Source organism: Acartia tonsa, chromosome 7 (assembly GCF_053477335.1).
Source record: "Acartia tonsa isolate MP-2025a chromosome 7, ASM5347733v1, whole genome shotgun sequence".
In the NCBI taxonomy this organism is placed as follows: domain Eukaryota; kingdom Metazoa; phylum Arthropoda; class Copepoda; order Calanoida; family Acartiidae; genus Acartia; species Acartia tonsa.
The window spans coordinates 22,862,601-22,887,431 of NC_137266.1; the positions used below are offsets into that span (position 1 = coordinate 22,862,601).

The window sequence follows — 24,831 nt, forward strand, 5'->3', positions numbered from 1 at the left end:
TAGTTAGGCATTGTGTTATTTTGCCTGATACAAATACCTTACGATTAAATTACTTACAATACCTTGAACTCTTTTTATTCTTTATATTAGTATTCTTTTTTGGTGGGATTTACTTATATCTTACTTTAAATAAATACACCTAAAGAACTTACAGATTTCCACATTTAAGGGATGGATAGTTTTGCTATGTCTAACCCCTGGAGGGGGGGGGGGGATAGAGTACTTTAACTGTGGTGTTCTAACCCTGTAGGGCTGACTAGGACCCAATACAACCTTGGAATTGTAGGAATTTAAAATTAAAGACTTGTGGTAAGTCAGAGTCAAAAACTCTACGCTTATATTAATGTTAGTGTTCTTGTATTTCAATTCTCAACAATGAAACTATGATCTTGACGCCTTCAGGCAAAGTTTAAATTTAAGAGTCTTTTATTTTCTTATCTGCAATCAAACTGTCCTTCAAAAACCATTTAGTTAAATTTGTGTCAGTTTGACTTAATAAAAGCTGTTGATAATTTATAGATTAATTAATTTTCACATCTCCCTATGAATATTAAACAGTTTTCTGTGAATAGAAAAATGAAAACTATATCATTTATTCCAATGTTGTTGGTTTAGAGAGGCTACAGACCCTGACCAATAAAACAGCGATATTTTTATGATTTTTCTTTATAATTTGTTGAAAATTCTTTATATTTTGAGAAAATATATGATTTTTTAATGTACCTCAGAACCGGTTTAAATCCGGCGGATATAAAACGATTTTAAAGATATAGTAGAAAATATTTCTTTGATTAGAAATTTTACATTATGCAATTTTAAACTAATATGATTTATTAAAAAAAAAGTTAAAAATTTCTTTTGGAAGAGGAAAATAGTTTTCTGCTAAGGCCATATAAACATACATATATTCACACTCATATATTGCACATCCAGCTACTTTAATGTATAGAAAAAGTCTAAAACCCTAACCTTTGCTTATAACCTTGATTAAGGAAGGAAGAATGCATCTCTGAATTGTAAGTCAAGAATGCCAACAAAAAGATTTATGAAATTGACACTCAAGTATCATCCAACAAAAAGAGATATTTCAACCAAATTTCTACTGTGATTAGGTTATGTTAAAGGTCTTTAGAAACTTGCCATAAATGTAAGAAGAATTTATTGAAAGTAAGATTTCATGGTGCAATAAGTATTGAGTTCTTATACAAATATTAACATTAAGTGCAAAGTATTAAGTTGTATGTTTCCGTATATCCAATAAGATCTCAGAAAGGGCTCTTATAATCCCTTTTGATGGAGAGAAATATCAAACTCATTACAGTAGAGAAAAGTATAATAATATATATTGAAATGAAATATAGCAGGGAAGAAGATGACACTGGGCTTTTAATTTATATGGCACCCAAATTGTCTATCATCATTGATTATTTACATAAATTTATCGTCTATTGTCTTATCCCTCATAATATTTGATTAGACTGCTCAAGGAATGGCGTTAAATGTTTGAGGGAACCAAAAACTTTTACACATAATGAATTTAAAACATTTGACGGTAAATTAATTGCAACAAAATGTTTACGCAAATTCCAACAACTTAAATTACTTTTTATAAAATTTCAATATCTTACTGTAACAGCAAAATTAAAGCCTAAATTAGCATACTATTAAATTGTCACACTCTTGTCATAGAAATCACTCTTTTAATCAATAGAATTAATCCTTTGAAGTTTTGGGTTGATCCTAATTTGTTTTGATTTAATGCACAGCAGACAAACAAGAATAGTAATGTCCAAATACCAAAAAAATCCAGGTTTTCTTGGCTAAATTATGCTTTTAAGAATCTTTTATGAAACTTTGATTCTTATATTATATCAACATGATAGTAGATATGATTTTTAGAAGTGTCTTTCAGGCTTGACAACGTATAATACTTAAACTAATATAAACACTTGCATCTTGAATTGTATTATAAAGTAATTCTTTAAATTAAATGCACAATAATGGAAAGTAAAAAGAAAGTGTGATGTCATGGTAAAAAAGGGTAAAGTAATCTATTCAATTAACCTAGTTAACAAAATGTCCGTCTGTAAACATTTATTACCAGAATATTGGTCTTTTATAAAACTTCAGCCTCAAATAGATTTAATGTTAAGAAAGTATTTGTCACAATTCCAGAAAGAGTGCAGTCATGACGCATCACCTAGTTTTTAAATTGACATATAAACTTTCTTTTCCAGTATGGCTTCGAAACTGATTAATATCCCCTCGATAAGAACCGGTTCTTACCCATGCTAAAAAAATAATGTATGGCACCGTATTTCAGACAATTTCCACGAATGATAAAATAAAAATCATTCTCGGACCTAACAAAACTGGTTTACAATAGTAAATGTAAAAAACCGAGGAAAGATGTCTATAATACGATGCGATAAATAGCTATTATCTATTTTCAATTTCAACAAGGATAACAACATCCGTAAGTAAAACATACTAAATAAATTATTTATAAGCTGTACCTGAAAGTGGCTGTCCCTAGTCGCACAGCTGACGAGCCCTGCATTTCCAAACAGCCTAAAATCTCATTTTTTATAATGTGAAACAATGCAATTTTATTTTATTGTTTACAATGTTCTATTTTGTCCCACTTTTGTTTTAACTATAGTTTTTAAAGAAATTTTTTTCTATAATTTGGGTCTGTCCGTTCGTAGAGGATAGCTTTCATCGCTAATTTAGGCAAATAAGATTTATAGACGATGCAAATTTTTTTAAAGATAAAATGCAAGGAGGGGGGTACATTGGGCTGCTTATAACACTAATCCTAAAACTTTTATGATAACGTTTTCTTATTCGTTGGCTTAACAACTTAGGGGACTTAGTTGAATTGTAATTGGTCGGTTTATTAAAATAAGTGTACAAACGTTATAACCACTCATTGCAGTGGTCTTTACATGCAGTAATTGTATGTATTATCAATGGGGATGTATATCAATTTATCGGCCATTGGCTTGTCACTTTAGATCCCTGATAAAACGTAAAATATTTAAAATCCCATCTCTCATATTTTTTTATTTATAGTTGCTAAATATTTACACTGCTAATTTGTATCTTTTTTATGGCAAAATGAATGAATATATTTAGTAATTTTCTATTATTATTGATAAAATGTTTACAGCTACGCATCTATGATTGTTTTTTTTCTTGTTTGTCCCCAATTTTATTTCAATGCATACCAATTTCTGAACAATGGAAAAATTAAGTATTCAGAAAAATGTCTTATTGAAACGAAAAATTGTGAAGCTTTTAAGACACATTGTATGTTTATCCTTGTACAAAATAAACAGGATGGATATCTGTATGTCTGTTTGTACCAAAGGATCTCGCTAACAGCTGAACCGTTATGGTTCAAACTCTTTATTCCTGGTAATACTAATACTATTCTACTATTCTTTATGTAAATATTAGATAAGAAAATACACTTGCATTGTCTTTGCAATTTAACAAGGATAGTTAAGTTTAAGATATTTCAACTAAGAAAAAAATTACATTATGATTTACTTTAGGGGAGGCCTTAAGGGGTACAATCGTTTATTGTTAATCCCAAATTATAGAAAGTAAAAAGGTTTTATTGTCTGAAGCTTATGATTAAAATGCCTTCTAAATTTTAAAGTCTGATGCCTAGAGTTTTTTTATCTGAGGATTTTACATGTTGTGTCCGTAACCATTCGTCTTTCTTCTGAATGCTTGATTGCTCCTTTATAGCAAAGTTTTAAACTGTTTTAATGTTAGATAAAATATTAGAGATGTTTTAAGACTGTTTTTCTGCCATCTTCTTTACCCCCTTAATATATAGTCCCCGTGTGCAGTTTATAGTATATAATAAGAAATTCAATTTCAATCAAATTCAGTTCTTAATACTTTAATTAGATCTATTATTAGATCTGTGCTGTTTAGACGAAGACTCTTCTTTATTTATAATTTTTTATTATAATTTAAAGATATATTTTCCCTTGAGATTTACTTAGTTTAAAATTATAGTTATTTGTTTCAGATAATTGCTTCGAAAAGAAAAACAAGTAGTGTTAGGTAAAATATCACTTCCGTAAAAATTATTATTTTCAAAAGTAGTATTGTAAATTATTTCTTAAGTCTAAATAGTCCCTTCTAATTACACTCCACTCCACTTCAACACATCACCCCCCCCCTATTTAACTCTCTGAAAAAAAACTAATTATGTTGGGTATAAATTTTCTGTACTAGAAAATTAGCTTTGAAAAATTTAAGTAAACTTTTTTCAACATTCTTTATAATAATATAATAATAGATTAAAGCAAGAACTAAATGTTATTGTAATGGATAATTGGAAGAATACAAACGCAATATGAAAGCCTAATTATAGAGTTGTTGCACTACTTAAAAGCAATAATCTATTTTTGTATTTTTCAGATAAAGATGATGCAAATTTTGTTTGTATTGAGCTTGTTCCTGTCTACAGGTAAGAAAATAAATCTGTTTGAGTAGTGACTCTACAATTCAAAAAGTCAGTCCGTAAGTCTGTAACGCTTTGGATAAAATGTGTTTATCTTGGCTGCTTTTAAAGATAGAGTGCTGAAATTTTAGTGAAGAGTCCCATAACATATGAGCATCAGTGTATATATTGTTTTGTTGTTCATGTCTAAAAAACGTGAACCTTTTTTTATAAGGTTTCGTGATAGTTACGACAAAATTTAAAGATAGTTTTTGAGCAATGAATAGAATAACGTGGTTATAAAACTTCGTGTACCAGTAAAATTTACAGTGTAATGTACCCTCCCTACCTTTCAGTTACTATGATATACATAATTAAGTTATTTTAAACCTCAATACGTTGCATGTTATGATAACCAGATAAAAAGATCTTTTAAAATTGAATCCCTTGATGTTTTAAAGAGACACTTTTTCAAATTTTATTAAAATTGAATTTTAACACCAAAATTTAACGTTAAGAACTTTATGCTATATGTTTGATGTATATTTTTTCTTTTCTTGAAATAATTTCTCTGTTTTCTCTATATATTTGGATACACATTTGCTAATTTATAATTAATATTGTTTTCCCAACTTTGAGAAACTTGTCATCCCTGTTTAACCAAAATAATTCGCAAACTTTTCTCTCTTTTCTTCCTGGTGAACAACACTGGGAGCTCATTTATCTGTATTCTTCCTAGTGACCAATACTGGGAACTTATTTATCTGTATTCTTCCTAGTGACCAATACTGGGAACTTATCTATATTCTCTCTTTTCTTCCTGGTGAACAACACTTGGAGCTTATCTATCTTTATTCTTCCTAGTGACAACTACTGGAAACTTTTCTCTCTTTTCTTCCAAGTGAACAATACTGGGAATCTGTATTCTTCCTGGTGACCAAAACTGGGAACTTATTTCTCTGTATTCTTCCTGGTGACCAATACTGGGAGATTATTAATCTGTATTCTTCCTGGTGACCAATACTGGGAACTTTTCTCTCTGTATTCTTCCTGGTGACCAATACTGGGAACTTATTTCTCTGTATTCTTCCTGGTGAACAATACTGGGAACTCATTTCTCTGTATTCTTGCTAGTAAACTTAACTAGGAACTTATCTATATTCTTTTTTTCTTTCTGGTGAACAACACTTGGAGCTTATCTATCTTTATTCTTCCTAGTGACAAATACTGGAAACTTTTCTCTGTTTTCTTCCTGGTACACAATACTGGGAACTTATTTTTCTGTATTCTTTCTGGTGACCAACACTTGTATGTTATCTATTTTTTTTGAACAACATTGTAAACAAAATAAACTTTTGTCTGTTTTCCTTCCTGGTGACCAATACTAGAGACCCATCTTTTGTACAAAAACATTATTGTATCAAGACTAGAAATGTAACAATGGCAGTTTCAATCAAACTATCTAATCAAGCAAACCCACCCACCCCCCTAATACATGTAAATAATTGAAAATCAGGTGGTAAATTGTTATTGTATACACTGTATGTACAATTACACAATGTAAACTATTGATCACCGCTCTCTGCTAGTGTTATAAATAAGTAATGATTCTTACACCCCAACATTTCAGAGAAGAACAAAAGTAAACTCATGTAATTTGTAATAAATTATAGTTATTTGTCTGTGAAAATATAACTAAAGAAAATAACATAATGAAAAAAAAACATTTAATGTCCTTATTATAAATATCTTTTTGTGTTAGAAATCTGAAATAAATTAAATAATTTGATGCCTAATTTGTCAATACAATCATTTTGACACAAAATAGTATCTTGAGTAGTCATGATTTTTTAAATGAACTTTTGATAGTATTCTTAATTCTAAATCTAACCTTAAAACTCAAAACATGTTTTATGTAACTCTTTGATGATCTTTTTTATAATGTTGTTTTATTCTACTTTTTAAATTACAAAAATATTGGAATTATTTACCTATTCCTTTTTTCTTTATTTAAAGAATTAGAAGAAATTGTGGTTTTTTTTATGGTACTTTAAGATGATACAAATTCTAGACAATAACAAAACCTATTCTTTATACGGGTTCTATAATATGATATTTTTCCGTATAACAGTTCAATTCCTTTAAAATATCCTTAAATTATGCTGTAATTAGTGTAATATAAAAGTTTTCAAATATCCCAGTTTGTTTCTAGAATTTAAAGTGGTATTAATCTTTTATTGCTTTGGCCAAATTTTTTAGAAGGCACAATAAATGTTTAAGTATAGATGTATCATCAAGAATAAAGACAACTACCTGGCTTAAGTGTTAGAGACCTATTTGGCTAGCAAATTGCTTTCTGTTCTTTTGTAGGCTGTGTTTATATTTCAAACGCTATTAGCTGATTTCAAAGACCAAATACAGTGTCGGCACAGTGTCCCCGCCCCATGGTAGAGTTACATATAGTTCGTACCTGCTCTTCTTTTACTTTAACCCTCAACAGTCGAAAAAGGCCCCCGCCTCCCCCCGACCGGGATCCGGAAAGGGTTTAATGAAAGCACTATCTAGTATCCATAAAAAGGAAACTACTTTCTTGTTAGGGTATTTCTATAACTTCGCTTCAATGACTGTAACTTCTTTGTATATTAATGGATTTTAAAGAATCAAACTAAAAGATTTCTCTAAATTGAAAGGACTGTCCAATGAAAATTTCATGATGATTCATTGGCATGTTCACTTAAACTAATATATTGACCACTACCTACCCCCTTCCTCATATTTTCAATTAAAATATTTCTAGTTCCTTCGGAGCCCTTTTTATTAAAAAAATATCACGACAGGGCTCCCCTAACCTTTACTTAACCTAACCTTAAAACTTTACAATTGTTACGAGCTAATCATTGCCTTCATACAAACAAAAATGTCAAAGAAAATAAATGTTTTAACTATAAACAAAATCTTTTTACTATTTGTTCTTTTTGCCTTCATTCTTTACAAACAAATTACAAGAAAAATAAAACAAATTTATTTTTGTGTTTTGTAACAGAAAAAAATGAATCAAAAAAGTCATCCCAATACAATAAGGAAAAATTTCAAATAAATTGAATGATGTATAAAACAATTTTTTATTGGTTGATGCAGGAATAGTTACTATTCTTTTTGTAAATCTATTAATAGTACCTTCATAAAACAAAGCATCTATTTGATTATAATGCCAATATAATCATATGAAACATTTTTTCATACTTTTGTTATCCGTTACGGACGTACAGACCGACCCTAATTGTAAAAATGGGTCGCTATGCTTTTGCTTTTCTTTTAAGAAGCCTCGTTATTTTTGATATACAATAGTTTCAATGCACTGAGGAAGGAAAGTGGAAAAAGAGAATTACATGAAAATAATTTGTTTCTTTTACATAAAAGAGTACATTTTTGAAAGGAAAGATTTTCTATAATTATAGTTGGTCCATCCGCACAGGGGCGTCCAAGCTTTTTATTTTGGGAGGGGTAAAAATTTTCCAGGGGGGGGGTAAATTGGCGCGCGAAGCGCGCCGCAAATTTTTTTTACCCCCCCCAAAATTTTTACCCCGGGGGTAAAATTTGCTTGGGGGGGGGGTAATTACCCCCCCTGAAATCTGTTGGCAGGGGTAAATTTAGTTTACCCCCCCCAAAATTTACCCCCGGGGTAAAATTTTTTGGGGGGTAATTTAAATTTTATTAAATATATAGTATTAAAAATGCGCGCGAAGCGCGCAAAAATTTTTTTTATTAGAGATTTTTTATTTTGGGGGGGTATTTACCCCCCAAAAATTGTTTGGGGGGGGTAAATACCCCCTCCTAAATGGTTGGGGGTGCCTGCGGCACCCCCAGGGTAGGGGTAAATTTTGAATGGGGGGGGGGTAAAATGAAAAAAATTTTGGGGGTGCCGTAGGCACCCCCAAAATCGTTTGGGGGGGGTAATCGCCCCATTACTCCCCCCCTTGGACGCCTATGCATCCGCATGTCAGTTCGTCCGTGCGTACGTACGTCACGAACATTTAGCTCTTTTTGTCAATTTAAACAAGTTAGAATTGTCCTATCGATTCCAAACTTTATGTGGTGATTCCTCTAGTAGTTAACAGCAAATTTTTATCCAATTGATCTGCTTTTTGGAATACTGATTCCTAGGACAACAAAGTACAATGTTATAAGCGAAGCATTTCTATAACCAAGTCTTAAAAATGTAAGTATGTTATTGAACAATATCCTGTATTTAAGCAGTTTTTCACAAATTTCTTACAATTTTGTTTCGACTTTTATACATTTATATTCTGATTATTCCGTTTTGACACTATACAAGAGTTAATGTTCGTTTGTCCTACCGTTTCAGAGCTTCGTTTTTATGGATGTTGTCATCCTTGTCTTATATTCTTTAGGGCATAACCAACCTTGTTTATATTCGTTTAGGGTGTTCAAGTCGAGATCTAGAAGAATTACAGTTTCAAAAATACAGAAATGCTACTCAAGAAAGGTAATTTTAATTTAAAATCCTAACATGCTATCATATTCATCTGGAGGTTAAGACTTCAAGAATAATTTAATAATTAAGGATAAATCTAATGTACCAACAAATAATCACTGGAAAATAAAAAAAAACGTATAATTTCTTAAATAGTTATATTTATCGCATCGTGTTATATTTATACAGATTTTCGCAGATAATGAAAAATTTTGCCATTAGGGGCCGTAGGCCCGGAATAACAAAATAAGTGTGAATATTATGATTTTTATTTTATTATTCGTAGAAAATTGTTTATAATATGATGCTAGAAATGATTTTTCGGTATGGTTTAGAGCCAGTTCTAATCCAGCGGATATTGATCGGTTTCGAAGCTATTAAAACCTAAATTACAAAATGTATGGAGCTATGAATATTATATAAATAAAAAGTATGAGTTATACTACCCATCTAATATATAATACATGGATTATATGATGATTAGAACCAGGGTATTCTTACAAAAAGGTTGATTAAATAACATTACCTGCAAAAGTATATGTTACAAAATATGTTGACTTTTCTGGAGGGGTAATTTTCTTCTTGTGACAATTTCTCTTTGGATGGTGATTGTATCCTCCCCCAAAATAATTATAAACCTTCCAAAGACCTATGATAAGCTTCACTGTAAAGGATAACTATATAGGTCACTTGTTAGCGAGATCCTTAGGTACAGACAGATAGAGAGACATCCTATTAATGTTATATAAGGATTTTGGAAAAACAATAACAATTTAGTTTTGCAACCTTGCAGTGATGAATCCATGATTATGATTATCCATGATAAATGATTTTCTTGGTATAATCATTACTTTGGGCATAATATCATTCTATTAATATGCAGAGAAATGAGGCGTGAGTTCATTTAGCTTTTATCTTAGTTCACAAACATTGGGCTTCTCAGTTTTTATACTTTTAGTAATATCTAATACGAGCGAAACAGCGTCATAACTAAATACTTTAACATTTTTCCTACTGCTGCTATGTTAGATGTGCGATATTCATAGAAGAGTAGGGGGAATGCCTTAGCCCAAAAACATGTGTAACTCATTAACATGCACAGTTAGGACTTCTAAACAAAGATCCTCAAACAAAGGATTGGTTGTCTGCAATAGATTGGATGTATAAATCAGATAAAAGATAACCTTACCCTGGAAACAATGGGGCCTGCTTGGAAATGCAATCTGTTTCTAACCAGGAAGAGAGGGAACATTGGATAATAAATTACACTTGTATCCAAAGTTTAATAGCGATATCTTATTCGTTGGCTCAAAAACTATAGGTACTTTTATTGAATTTTGATCGTTTTTTTCTGAACTAGGAATGTTCAAACTTTTCTACCTATACATTTCTCTACAGAAGGGATAATTTTAGAGATTGATGTAAATATTTCGTCAATTGTCTTATCCTCTAAGATCCTTGTAACCAACAACAAAGATAATCTAATAAAATAATATTTTGTTCTATCAAACATTTTGCTGAAGTCAAACGTACTCAAATGTACTCAGCTAAGATACTTATAAATGCAGGGAATGTGCAATGCAAGATAATACATTGTTTTGTTTTTTTAATGGAACAAAAGTATAGCTTAATTTAACCCACTTTCAATTGACAGAATCAATAATTAGTATCTTATTTTCTTAATTTATAGAGACTGTGCTGCCAGCCGCATTTTAAGTTATTATGTCAGAATAATGACTTCTGATTTTTATGTTAGTCTATTAATTTTTTCAAGATCATATGCTATGAAAAACAAATTTTGGGGTATGTTTGTTAAAAATATTTTTACTATACAAAATGTCCAAAGCCAATGAAGAAAATAAGATATTGATTATTAGTTTTTGTAAATGGTAAGTGGGTCATATCAATTCATACTTCTGTTTTACTAAAAAACACACAATATCTTTATTATATTTTAGGAAGGATATCGGTCCTCAGTACTACGTCCCTGAAAAAGGTAAGAAATTAGTAGAGATAGGAAACCCTGAGATAATTATTGTCTCAAAACTTTAGTTATTTATGATAATCATAGTCCGGGAGGATGAGGACATCTTCTGCATAACTAACTTTGTCAGTTAGTTCATTTCATGATTTTTCGTAGCTTCGCTACTTAACGATGTTGTCATCCTTGTTTATATGCAATTTAATGAAAGGATAATTATAATATATAAATTGCAACATAAAGTTTTTGAAAAATATAATTAAACTCTTTGATTATTGTAATTTCATAACTTTATAAAATTAAACCTTTTGATTATAGTAATTTTATAACTTGAAAAAGCAAACGTTTTTCTAGTTTTTGGCAAAGCCCGGCATCTGTCAAGTTTAAAGACGGTTCAATTGCCGACGTCTAAAAACCTTCAGCTTTAAAACTATTAAGTTTGTTTAAAAGTATTTAAAATGACTGGTTTACTTTTTGATAAAATCTTTGACTATTTTTGCGAATTTATAGCATTTTGTCCACGATAATTTGCTTTGTTTGTAAGCGGCGATTAAAAGGCTACTACAGATTTTAAGTTACTAGTAGTAATAGTAGAGGCTTTCATTTAGCGGCAAAACGACTGCCGAGCCCTGGTTCTAAGTATATATTACATGTCATAAATATAATATTCATGTATTTATGAAGCTTTTGCATTTTAGATTACCAGCATCTCTATAAATTTTACTATTCAAAATTCAATAATTAACATATATTTAAAAAAGGTCTATTTTGATTTTCATTGCAAATAAAAGCGTAGTTGATCTATAATTAGGGTATGATCAAAAGTCAATTACAAATGTAATTCTTTAAAGTTATTTATAAAAGTTTACAGCAGGGGTTGGATATTATTGATTAAATACAATACCTTCTATACCGTGAATTTGCAATTTCTCTTTTTAGCTTTTATAACTACGCTTCCTTTGGATATACAACATTGTTCTTGTTTTGTATATGACCAAAGCTTTGAACTTTATACATTATTCATAAAAATATATTTTCTTAATATATATGATATAACAGTAACACAGTAAAGTTACAGTATTGTAGCTTTTTGTGTGTTGTGATACTAGTGGGACAGTAAGCCTTAAGAAATGATTTATAATGTTACAATAAAGGCATATTCATGACAGTGCGACATGATAAGGAAATTTTATACAATGAGAAAATTTAAATAGAACCCATATACAAATTCTTTTGATTCAAAGAAAAAAAAGTAAGAAGGACAGAAAATAATTAATTTATATTTAACTAATTCATTAGGTTAAGAAGCAATGACTATAAATAACTAAATATTTTATTTTAAAAATTTATTTTGATAAAAAATCTTCTTGAATATTTTGTGCAAATCATTTGTATCATTCTGAAGATTGTAAAAGTATAAAACTTTAAGTTAAAGATAAATGAAATTTAAGTTAAAAACATCGTTTTACTATACATATATTCTTCTTTTAAAGCCCTTCTTTAATCCGCTATACTCTTAGGACGTCCAAGATTCATTTTTTTGTTGGAGAAGGAGGGTGGGGGGGGGGGGGTAAAATGAGGTTTTACAACAATGGTTTTTAAGCATTTTGTTTTTGGGTGGGGGGGCCCGGGGGGGGGGGGTGGTAGTGATAACTTTATATAATTTACAGCACATCAAAATATATTTGGGGAGAGGGTTAGTACACCCATTGTCTCCTCCCCCCCTTGGACCTTCCTGAGTTTATTAACTTGTTTTCTTATTGTAATGGTTTAATTTGTTTTCAGTTAAAGGCAATTCATAAGAAAACATACTAGAATTATTCCATATTTGTATAACCGAAAAAAATATTGCAATCCAATTTTTTATTAGCTTTGGGATGTTCCCTCAAGTATTTTTTAATCCGATTTTGACACTCTACTTAATATATTTTACTTGTATATGGTAGGATCCTCAAAATTGAATAAAGTTTTAATTTATCAAAGGGAAATTTTTTGTTTAATAATAACTGTCTTTTTTTCTAAGTGTATAATAATCTACTTTTTTTGTTTACCTCAAGTACCCAGTGTATTATTGTTGGGTACTTATGGTCATAATCCTCCTAATCGTCATGATAGTATTGAACTATATTGGTATACAGTTTGAAAATGTATCCATTCTTCCTCACAACAAGTGCATTATGAATTTTATTGTCCAGATATGCAAAATAAACTTTTTATATCTACTTTTTATTTATACTAACATTAGCATTTTACAGGGACTTCTTGTATTTAGCTTATAGGGTTTTGTGATTTTAAAAAAGAATTTCTGTTCATTCTTTGAAATGTAAAATTAACTTCTTTTAATTACTTTTTATCTAGAGCAACAATAGCATTCTAAAGGGTTTAAAGGTTTTCGTGCTTTTGTGTCTATTCATTTCATTACGAGGTACGTCCAACATTATTTACGACGAAATTTTTTGACGATACATTTTTTTAAAATTAACTTTATTAAACTATTCTCAAATAGCTTATTATATGTTTTGTCCTATGCTTAACATTATACAATAGAAGAAATTTTTACATGAATTAATTTACCCATGAAAAGCTTTATCCTAAAAAGTGCGACAATTTATAGCTGTCTCATTGTGTAAGTGAGACGAAAAAAATATGCCCTCACGTACCAAGATCTGTAAAATGGTTCTACCAACGAGATTTCTTGAATGTACCTTTATTATTCTCTTATTGGCTGATTTATACAGTATGTCTCTAGGTTATCTCTATTATCTATTAGTATTGACATTCATCCTACGATTTGATATCATCTATAATACAAAGTAGAACGATGTCTGTCTGTCTGTCTGTTTGTTTGTAGCGAAGGATCTCGCTAACCGTTAAACCGATCGGGTTCTCCTTTACAGGGTAGCTTCTCATAGGTCCCGGGAAGGTTTATAACTATTTTATTGGGGGGTGGGACACCCCTAACCCCCCAAAAAATGAAAAATACCCCCCCCCAAAAAAAAAAAAAAAATTAATATAAAATACAAATATTAGTACATGCATGTTTGTATAAATGTGTAGGATCTTTAATGGAGTAACTATACAATATTAGTTAAGAAAATTATACTCTTTTAGGTTCTTACACTCTATAATTGGGAAGGAAATGTAATTTTATACATGATCACAATAGTCTATTACTATTTAGAATGGGTGAGCCTTCTTGGTCCTAGCAACTACACAATAGTGGAGGGTAATGAGCTGGCCCTTATCTGTAGAGGATCTTCTAACCTGAAACTGTTCTGGACTAAATTGGTAAGTGCTTCTTTCTCCATCTTATCTGATTTTTTAATAGCAAAGCTACTTCATAACACTTTATATTTGTATCTGTGTATTCATCTGCTATGAAGGAAGTAGATTTTTTGGATATTTTAAAATCAAAACCAAGGTACTAATATTAGTTATGAAAGTTTTGCTGACTAATGATCATATTCTCTGTAACTGACAAAAATATTTCTCTCAATGATATACTCGTTGCTTATGTAGACTCAACTTTTCAATGAACATATACTTTATAGCTCATTTTAATACAGCCATTGACAAGGTCGTTGCGGAAAAGTCTTATATGAAATTTGTTCTTTGATTGACTAAGGGATGATTTGCTTATGTGGGCAATATAAGAAATGCGCTAATGCCTAAAATTTAAAAAAATAAGTTTTCTTTTAGTTGTCTGAAAAAAAACACTTCTTTTGCCAATTATACGTATTTTTGGTTTAACAGAAGGAAAAAAATAATTAAATGGAACAAGTAATTAACTAGTTAAATAACTTGCCAATTTACCACTATATTAATATTAAGAATTAAGAGAACAATATGTAACATTTTTGATAAAAATTATTTTCCTTTTTTTTTCTGTTAATCGTTGAGTAACTAGCAGCATCTAAGAGGGAGAAAATTTTTTATGCTTAGATTAAGCAATTTTTACTTAGAAAGTTATTTAATCAAAATTTTAAAGGAGATATTGTCATGAAAAATAAAAATAAAAAGAGATAATGTGCAATAAATCATAAAAATCACCAAACCTTTGGAGTAAGGGGTATCTTTTCCTTTCATGCATGATTGACAGACCGACGGACCAAGTAAAATACATATATAATGAATTTTCATCACTCCAATGAATCTTAACCTAAAGTTTCAGCTATCTAGAATAAGACAGGCAGACGGAGGGACAAAGAAAGTGAGTTATAGAGTACCTTTACTACTAATAAAAATTAAGTACTTAAAAATGTATATACATGAATTTCCCCCTCTTTACCAAAGAATAAACTTAATTTGACACTATGTCAACATAATTATATTTTCTAACACATATTTTACATTATTTTAACAACTTTTATGTTTTGTTAGATCCTTATAAACAAGGATAATTAATTCCAGTTTTGTTAGTCCGGCGGTCCGGCAAACTGTTATCAAATTTTATAATTCTTAGGCAATTGTCTATAATACCGGTGCTAATCCAGCGGATATTAATCGGTTTCAAAGCCATACTGGAATCTATTTTCTCGTATTCATTAGAATCCGGTGGATAGGAACCGGTTCTCATTAATACGAAAAAACTATGTCTAGCATCGTATTATATCCAGCTTTCTACGAATATAAAAATTTACAATCAAAGGTTAAAACCAGTTTTTTAGCCGGTGCCTTCAGCTCCTAGGGGCTAAAATAACTGGTTTTAATCTTATAATTGTACATTCTATATCCGCGGAAAGCTGTTTATGATACGATGCGATAAATAACTATTCTCGTCTTCATTCGAATCCGGTTGATAAGAACCTGTTCTAATCCATACGAAAAAACTATGTCTAGCATCGTATTGTATGCTAGAAATAACTAATCTTAGGGAGATAAGATGCCGAATGGTGAGGTAACAATATCCGGAGAGCAAGTTATCATACAACAAGTTTCAAGATATCATTCAGGTACAAATTAATTTAGAAAAATGGGTCTTTTATGGGAGCTTTATTTGTGTCTTGTAACGATTTTAGATTATAAAAATAACCTCTAAAGCCATGAGCGAATTTCCAGGTATTAACAAACAAAAAAGGAGTAAACCATAAATTGATAAAACATGATGACATCTAAAAGTAGCGAAACACAAAAAAAACATGAACATATGGACAAAGTAAGTTACAGTGCAGGTATTCAGTTATTATAACAAAGAAAAATAGATAGAGATTGTGCCAAAAAATCTAAGAAAATCTTTCTTAAAAAAGCGAAATTTTTCAATTAATAAGGTTTATATCTTTAAAGTCATGAAAAAATAACAGCGTTACGAACTAACCGACGGACAGACAAAGTAATTTATACTGTAGCTTCGCTACTTAAAGGGAAGAAATATAGACACTCTAACTTTGAAAGTAATCATTCTTGATTTATAAAATGTATTTGTATTTAGGAACATATAGATGCCAACACAAAGGAGATGCAAAATTGTTCACGGATAAAATTGTTAATGTTTTCTGTAAGTATTGCATATTTTTAGCATGCAAAGCGTGTTCTTAAAAGCCCACTCCCCATTACTAAGTAACTATACATGGCAATGTATGTTTTATGTTCTAAATATATCACTTGTTTATGTATATGTAATGGTAAGAATTGAATAGAGTAACTAAAACATTTTATAGTTAGATACAAATTTATATTTCACAAAAAATGTTTACCCCGTTCCCTCCCCTCCTATTGGATTAACGAACTTACCAATAAGTGATATCCATGTTAGTAACCTAAATTTTTAATTTTTCCTATGTCATAATATCCACGTTTGATCTATATCCATTGTTATGGCCGTCTTTGGGCTTGTTTTCAGTAGCGAAGCTATTGTACAAGAATCCTAATATGATGAACTTTCCAAACATTTTATAAGAATTGTTTATCAGAATTATTGCAATCAATAAAGAAAATAAAACTGTTTAGAAAGTACAAAATGAAATAAAAAAATAAATTTCTTATTTCAGGGAAACTTAATCCCTCCCCCCCCCCTCCCTACCTTAGAGAATTTATTAAGTTCAAATCAATGTGTGGGAGGGGGAATTTCACTCCCCCTCTTTGAGCGATGCCAATAGAGGCCAGAGGCGAAGCCCATAGAGAAACTAATTCAGCTATAATCTTAGATGGGCCAGAAGTAAAAGTTTCAAAGATTTACATCCATGATCAAGGGTCGGTCCATCTACATTTGGTCTGTCAGGTAAGTTTAAACCTTGATTTTTTGCTCTTCGCTAATGGATGTTGTCATCCTTGTTATTATGTAATCTATAAGCAAGGCTTTGCGTATTTCAAAATTATTGGAGAAGATTTAATAGTGCCAATAAAAAATGACGTCATACTGGCCTACCATTGGTCAATTAAAATGTATACTAGCCAGCCATTAGTAATTTAGTATGTGTGTTAACCTATCATTGGTCATTTGTATTGTATGACCTAATTTTTTTATAAGCACATCAAGAGCTTCATGGTTGGGTCTTTGTGATTTTATCTAATATATAAATTATGCAAATAAGCAACTGAACTATAGGTTTTCTATATTCTAAACTCTCTGATCAACAAGGAAGGGAGTGGAAAATAAACGAAAGAAACAAATCCAAAAAAGTATACATTTATGCTTGAAAATATCAGGTACGGACAAAATAATACAGACTAATTAAACAAAAGTGGGATTTGTATATCGTAGTTAAGAATAAAAATTTCTCGTATTCATTCGAAACCGGTGGATTATAACCGGTTCTCATCCATACGAAAAAACTATGTAAGCATCGTATTATATCCAGTTTTCTACGAATATAGAAATGTACAATTATAGATTAAAACTGGTTTTAATCTTATAATTGTTATAATAAAAGCTGTTTATAATCTCTCTCTCTCTCTCTCTCTCTCTCTCTCTCTCTCTCTCTCTCTCTCTCTCTCTCTCTCTCTCTCTCTCTCTCTCTCTTGCTCTCTCTCTCTCTCTCCCTCTCCATTTTTTCTTTTAAATAATTTTTTTTTTTAGCTTCTAATCTTCTAAAGATTTATGCAAAAAAAAGCAAATAAACAAAATGCATCGCCTTTTTGATCTATTTATACATAATATTTCTTATGTATTTTACTAATACAAGAACATATTATGTTCTAATGTAACGCAGGTTTTAAGAGCAAAAACGGCATCCTATTATACCTATATGTTTTCATGTTAAATGTAAAAAAAATTTAATTTTCATTAAAAGAATTTAAAATCGAATGATATAAAAAAGAGACTTGAAAATCTTGATTTGTATTAATTTTTTGTTAGGGGGGGGGGGAAGAGAGTCCCTACTCCCAACAAAACAGGAACAGTAGTTATGTATTTTCATAATAGGTTCAGCGAATAGCGAGATCTTAAAGAACCAAAATATCGGACGAACAGACATTATTCTACATTGTATACTAGATGATTTTGAAGAAAGGTGGTCCAATATTGAGTCAATAGAAAACTGTATATTATGTCAATATTCAAAACCTTGGAAGAACAACTTTGAAGAAAAAGATAGATAGATAGGCAGATATGTATGTAGATAGATAGATGGATGGATAGATGAATAGATTGCTTCATAAATTTATAGAGTGCCTGATAAATTAATAGATAGAGGAATATGGATGGATGGATTGTTGGATAGATAAATGAATCGGTGGATGGATTTAATTAATTTCTTGCTTTATTAATAGACTAGCGGCTTCGCCCCTAGCCTCTAGGGGCTTCACCCTATGACGTAATTGGAAGTCAACCCTCCTAAATAGAAATATTCAAAACGTTATTCTTTGTTTAATTATTTTGTGGTAAAAATAAACCCAGGTTGTGCGCTGTATGCACAAAAATTTCAATTCGTAAAAATTAAACCCATGTTGTTTAAATTTAATTAAATACTTTGGAAGTGGGGATTTTTTTTATTTTTTGGGGGGTTTAAGGTGTCCCATCCCCCAAGAAAATAGCTTAAAACCACCAGAGGACCAGTAGGTATTTTCTTAGAAGGGTAGAGCCCAATTTGATCAGCAGTTACTGAGATTTTACAAAAAATGTAAAAAAATATTTTTTTGGGGGGGTGTTTTTTTTTAGTTTTTTTGGGGGGTTGGGGTGTCCCACCCCCCAAGAAAATAGCCTAAAACCACCACAGGACCAGTAGGTATATTCCCTGAAGAGTAGAATCCAATCGGTTCAGTGGTTACCGAGATCTTAACCCTTAACGGTCGGGGGGGGGGGGGCGTTGAACGGCCACCCATCCGATTTTTCTTTCTCATTTTCTGTGTGTAAAAGATAAAGAGCCCAAACTGCGTGACTTTTTAAGTATGGGTATGACACATAACTGAGAGTTGGAAATTTTTGAATATCTTCATCCTGGCGGGCACAGGATGCCAGCAAACCTGGCAGGGTGATCCAGGTAAAGAGCAAAACTATTTATTTAACTTAAACAAAGCATTTTATCTTACTAACATACTAAAATATCCTCTAGTAGTACATTCTCATATGAAATACAGGTGTTAAAGTCAATTTTAGGTTCCAGGTATGATCCTGCAGGTCCTGTTCCTCCAGGTCTCCAGAAATCTTCAAAAGGCTCCTGTGACCGCAATTTTTGACTTAGAGACTTCAAATTTTAAACTTAAGCTTTCCTTACATGTCTACATAACGCATTAAAATTTCAATTTAAAGATCCGCCGCCGTTTTCTCGCCGACCGCCGACTGCGGCGGCTGGCAGCTGCCAAGTACACCTGCGGCCGCTGAAATTTATGTTTTGATATTTCTAATATAAAATTTACATAAAGATAAACATTTTCTGTAAAAACATTGTTCTTCTAGCTTCAAAAATAAGAAAATTACAGCCGTTTGAAATTTTTCAGTAAAAAAGGACCTAAAAACAAAGGTTTTTAAATAAAGGGGTGAAGGAAGCGAAAATTGACTTTGACTCACTTAAGGTCGGAAATTCATTATCAAACAGGGGACTTGCACAAAATTTTTTAGCCCTCTAGCTCTAATAGGAACTGAGATAATGAGGAGGGGCGTTGAACGCCCCCCCCCCCCACCCCCCCGACTGATTAAGGTGCAGCAAGGGGCCCGACTGTAAAAGGTTATGGGACGGACAGACATCAAGCTAGTTTGTATTATAGATAGATTTATACAAGTATGGATAAATTGATAGACAGATAGATCGACAAATATTTAGATGGAAAGATGAATAAATAGATATATAAAAACTAAAAGTTGGAAAAGGAAGGTAAAATTTTTGGATAGTTAGTTGCATCTGAAAGAAAAATAATCGGATAAATATATCAGTCAAAAATCATTGCCTTTACAAGCCTAAGTTTAAGAATAAAGCAATCTGTTATGGACGGAGGGACATACTCTGTAGAAATACTTCGCTAAAATAAAATACCAATATTTTGCACACAAAGTGGCTTTTGATCACTGATACCCCAACCACCTAATTAATTAAATAAATTGAAAAGGCCTAAGCCCTACGGGAGGCCCTAACCTTACGAAGCCTTTAATAGGGGCACCCTAACCCTTCGACACTGCTCCCTATAACCTAACCTAACCGGGAATAAATAAAAAACAAACAAACGAATACTACCCCCACCCCCCTTCCCTTATTTTTAATTTAGTTCTATAATAAGAGGGGAAGGGGATTTGGGATGTTTCAGTGCTCGACTACGTACATTGTGTGAAATCACCAAAATAGTTACATCTTTATCTCTGAAGCTAATATCAATTCAATATATTTTCTGCTTTACTGATTTTCTCTACTTTGACACTATTTACCAAGCAATCTTGCACCTTCTTTTTTGAAGAGCATCAATTCAAAATCTTTGTACTGTACGTCCGTCTATATGTCCGACAAAATGTCAGCTAAAATACCTTCAAAATTCCTAATGAGTTTAGATGATTATTAAAATTTACAGATTCATTTCAGCTAACTACTTACACTCTATTTTTAAACAAGAATTGATATTTATCGCTTCATATTATGATACTGCTATGATTGAGAACCGGTTCTAATCCACCGGATATTTATCGGTTTTGAAGGCATACTGGAAAACTAATTACTCAAAAGAAATACTTAACTATGGTATATCTGCGACCACGACCTTAGAGGCACTTGGTGTTTGGGGTTGGAAGTCAACCCCCCCCCCCTTTTCAATTTTGAAAAAGAAAAAAAAGAAAATTTAAAGAAAAGCTATAATGGTTCAGTGGTTAGCGGGATCCTTCGGCACAAACAAAAAGACATCCTGTCAATTTTATGCAAGGACATAAAATACTTTTGAATTTAGTCATCCTTGTTATTTTATGTCACTAAATGCAAGTTTCTCTCTATTAATAACATAGACAGGGAAAAGTAACCAGAAAATATATTTAACTTATTTTTTAATATAGCTTCTCTATAACTTTCTCTACTTATTTTTAATTTAAGCAGGTTAGACATTCACTACACAGTTTTGTTAATAAAGTCTCTAGGTAGTTATTGAGCATTTTTAATTCTGTGTATTTAATCTAGAATATAATCAGATTTGTTAAACTTATGTTAATATTTGGGTGGTTTCCCTTATATCGCATATGGACCATAAATGATTTTTTTGCAAGAAGAAAAATGTAATTTATGTTAGATTAGGTTAAGTTTTAATATTTTTTTATCGAAGAAATATATGTGTCCTCAAATTTTTGTGAGATTATTGTGACAGCCAAAGTTTGCCAATCTAAATTAAAATATTTTCATATCTATCGAGTATGCACTTCTTTCGTTCAGAGGTATCATATTGAATTGATTTACTCTCAAGAGCGTGTATTTTTATGGGGCATTTAGGAACCTTTACCCCCTTCAAAATCCTAAGCTACCCTCTACTTCAAACTTGGTGAGAGGAGATGGGCGGGTAAAATGACGTGTAAAAAAATACGAAATTGATAACATTCAACTAAAAATATTAAATAAGAAGTGTGGTTAATGACCAATTCTTTAAGAAATGTGAGGAGCAAAACCTATATTATGGAAATGTCTCTTTCGAGTTTCAGAAATTTTGGTTAGAGTTGTAAAGTGCACAATTATTAATGTCAATACTATTATCAAAATACAAGGTTTTATGTCGATTATATGACTTTAATAAAGAGTGGTAGACACTGACATAATATGAAGCTCTGGAAAGTGTCATTTGTGACGTCATAACAATTCGTCTAATCTATCTCTTTTTTAGAGGTTTCCTTTCCCACTTCTCTCATCCCTCTTTTTCAGACATATCTTTATGACGTCACACATGAATCTTCACAAGATATCGATATTTTACATATTGTGTGATGATATTTATTATTTATATTTAGGTGAACAGTAATCCAGTGGCAAGTATTTCTTGGTACAAAGATGGATATTTATTGAGTTCTATTAATAAGGTATGTTAAATTTCTATGAGTAGACAAAACATTATTTTCTCAACTGCTAATCAAGATAGACAGCTGAATTTTGTATGTGAAGATTTCATTGTCTATCATGACACCATGGAAACTGTCCCAATTTTGTATAACTTTTGCGGAACATGTTCCAGTTACGTCATATTTTTCTTTCCCAAATAAGGGAAGGGGGGAAGAAAATCTCTTCAAAAGAGATGGGGAAAACCCCCTTTTCTCCCATCCCTTTTTTTCCCCCCTTCCCTTTTTTTTTCTTTCCCCTTCTCTTTTTCGGGAAAGAAAAATATGACGTAACTAGAACATGTTCCGCAAAAGTTATACAAAATTGGGACAGTTTCCATGGTGTCAGATTTCATACAGTGATGAGAATCCAGCTTAATACTTATCTGGTCCATTTGTCGTTTAATCAATTAAAAAAAAAAACAATACATATTTTATGCAAAATTTTCTGGTTCATTCCTAATTTTACATAATACCGCCATTTTATCAAATAAACATTATAAACATTAGGAAAGAACAAACAAATAATTGTAAATTTTTTCGTGGATTTAGTATCCATGTATACAAATTTGACCTTTTTATACATATACACCGTGTAGTATCGAGATTCGAGTGCTATGTGTATAATATACAAAATTTATTCAAATTCAAATATTTATTGGAACAAAACAACATATACATTTAATAATCAACATTTATAAATAATAATTACATTGCATTAAGAATTTATTAATAAACTACTTCTTTTGTAAATAATGAATACTATAGGTTTAACACAATAAAATACAAGTATCCAAGGACTGAAAAATACGGTGTTGTATGAAAATGAATACATTGATATTGTGAGAGATCCTCGCATACCTTGATAAAATATTTCTCTCAGCTGGCTAATCTAACGATACCCACATCCACCATCCCTTAATGACTATACCTCATCCCCTCCAATGACCATGGAGAATTATATTCACCAATATTTGAGGGCTAAATTAGCAACCTAAATTGACGACAAATATTCACCTGCCACAACATCCACATATTTTATATCCATTTTTATAACATTTTCTAGGGTGCTGGTATCCATGTATACAAGATCAACCATCCTGGTAGGAAGGATATTGGGGTGTACACCTGTTTTGCCAACAGTTCCAGCACTGGCTATGATTCTATCTATCTATCAGGTTTACTTTTAATTTGATCTTAGCATTATAAATTATTTCTTGACCATAAGTAAAGAAATAAATGGAAAATCGTATTTGATGATGATTAAAGTCCCTCCACAGATTATGACGTCATACGATAGAATTACCAATGAGAGGCCAGTATAAAATTTTCCATTGGTCAATTACAGTGAATACTGGCCTCTCATTGGCTATTCTATCGTATGACGTAATAAATAGGGACTTTAATCATCTTCATGGTATTTTATCAAATGATAAACTTTAAATGCTAAAAAGTATGAATTGAACAGAAACATTTTAGAATATGCATAAATAATCATTTCTACTTTATTATAGAGAGGCTTCGGGATGATTTTAGATGTACGTACGGACTCTATAATATCGTTTTTTGAGTTGTTTAAAACCTAACAAAGTGTTACAGAAATCAACTCACAAAGTTTAAATTTGCTAGGTCAATTCTATCATGCTCAAATTAACGATAGGGAGGGACGTATTACCCTACCATAATTATAGTAAAGCTTCACTATAAAAATCATATTATGTTATGTTTTAGATTTGGATACTACAGACACAGAAACAACAAATAGTTCTTCAATATTATCTTTATCAAAACATATAATATTTTTATACTTGTTAGGGCTTATAGTATCTGTATTTTCTCTATAAACAATTCTTTTTCTCATTTATTTCTGTTGTATAGAAATATTCTTCTATAAAATTTAACTTCTATAATTTTTTAATAAAGTTTTGAAACACCTTAATTAGATAATTTTAAAAATTCTAAAATATTTTCTCGTATTCATTCGAATCCGGTGGATAGGAACCGGTTCTCATCCATACGAAAAAACTATGTCTAGCATCGTATTATATCCCGCTTTCTACGAATATAAAAATGTACAATCATAAGATTAAAACCAGTTTTTCTAGCCTGTGCCTTTAGCACCTTAGGGCTAAAAAAACTGGTTTTAATCTGATAATTGTACATTCTATATCCTCGGAAAGCTGTTTATAATACGATGCGAGAAATAACTATTAAACAATTCCAATGTCTTATTTTAACTGCAACTTATTAATTTTTATGTTAACATAAATTCTTTCTGATAGAGATTTTAAAGTTTCTAAAAGTATGTAAATTAAGAATTATCCATAATATAATTTCTGAATAAAGAAAAATAATTTTTTTCTTATGTTTAGACCCTTTTCAGTATCAAACAATAATTAAAAATTTAATCAGAATCTCAACATTTTTCTAAATCTTTTGTGCTATTAAAGATTATTTAATGTTTT

At 30.9% G+C, this 24,831-nt stretch overlaps 1 protein-coding gene across 1 annotated transcript; it reads left to right on the top strand.

Moving 5' to 3' along the window:
* The first annotated feature begins 4,444 nt into the window (after positions 1-4,444).
* LOC145324206 (cell adhesion molecule CEACAM2-like) lies at positions 4,445-24,436 on the top strand. Its single transcript, XM_080166831.1, has 10 exons — positions 4,445-4,492; positions 8,909-8,972; positions 10,919-10,956; positions 14,123-14,229; positions 15,815-15,893; positions 16,370-16,435; positions 17,085-17,158; positions 22,283-22,351; positions 23,433-23,544; positions 24,098-24,436. The coding sequence occupies exons 1-10, from the start codon at positions 4,450-4,452 to the stop codon at positions 24,208-24,210; spliced, it is 765 nt and encodes a 254-aa protein (XP_080022957.1). The 5' UTR covers positions 4,445-4,449; the 3' UTR covers positions 24,211-24,436.
* Positions 24,437-24,831: the final 395 nt, after the last annotated feature.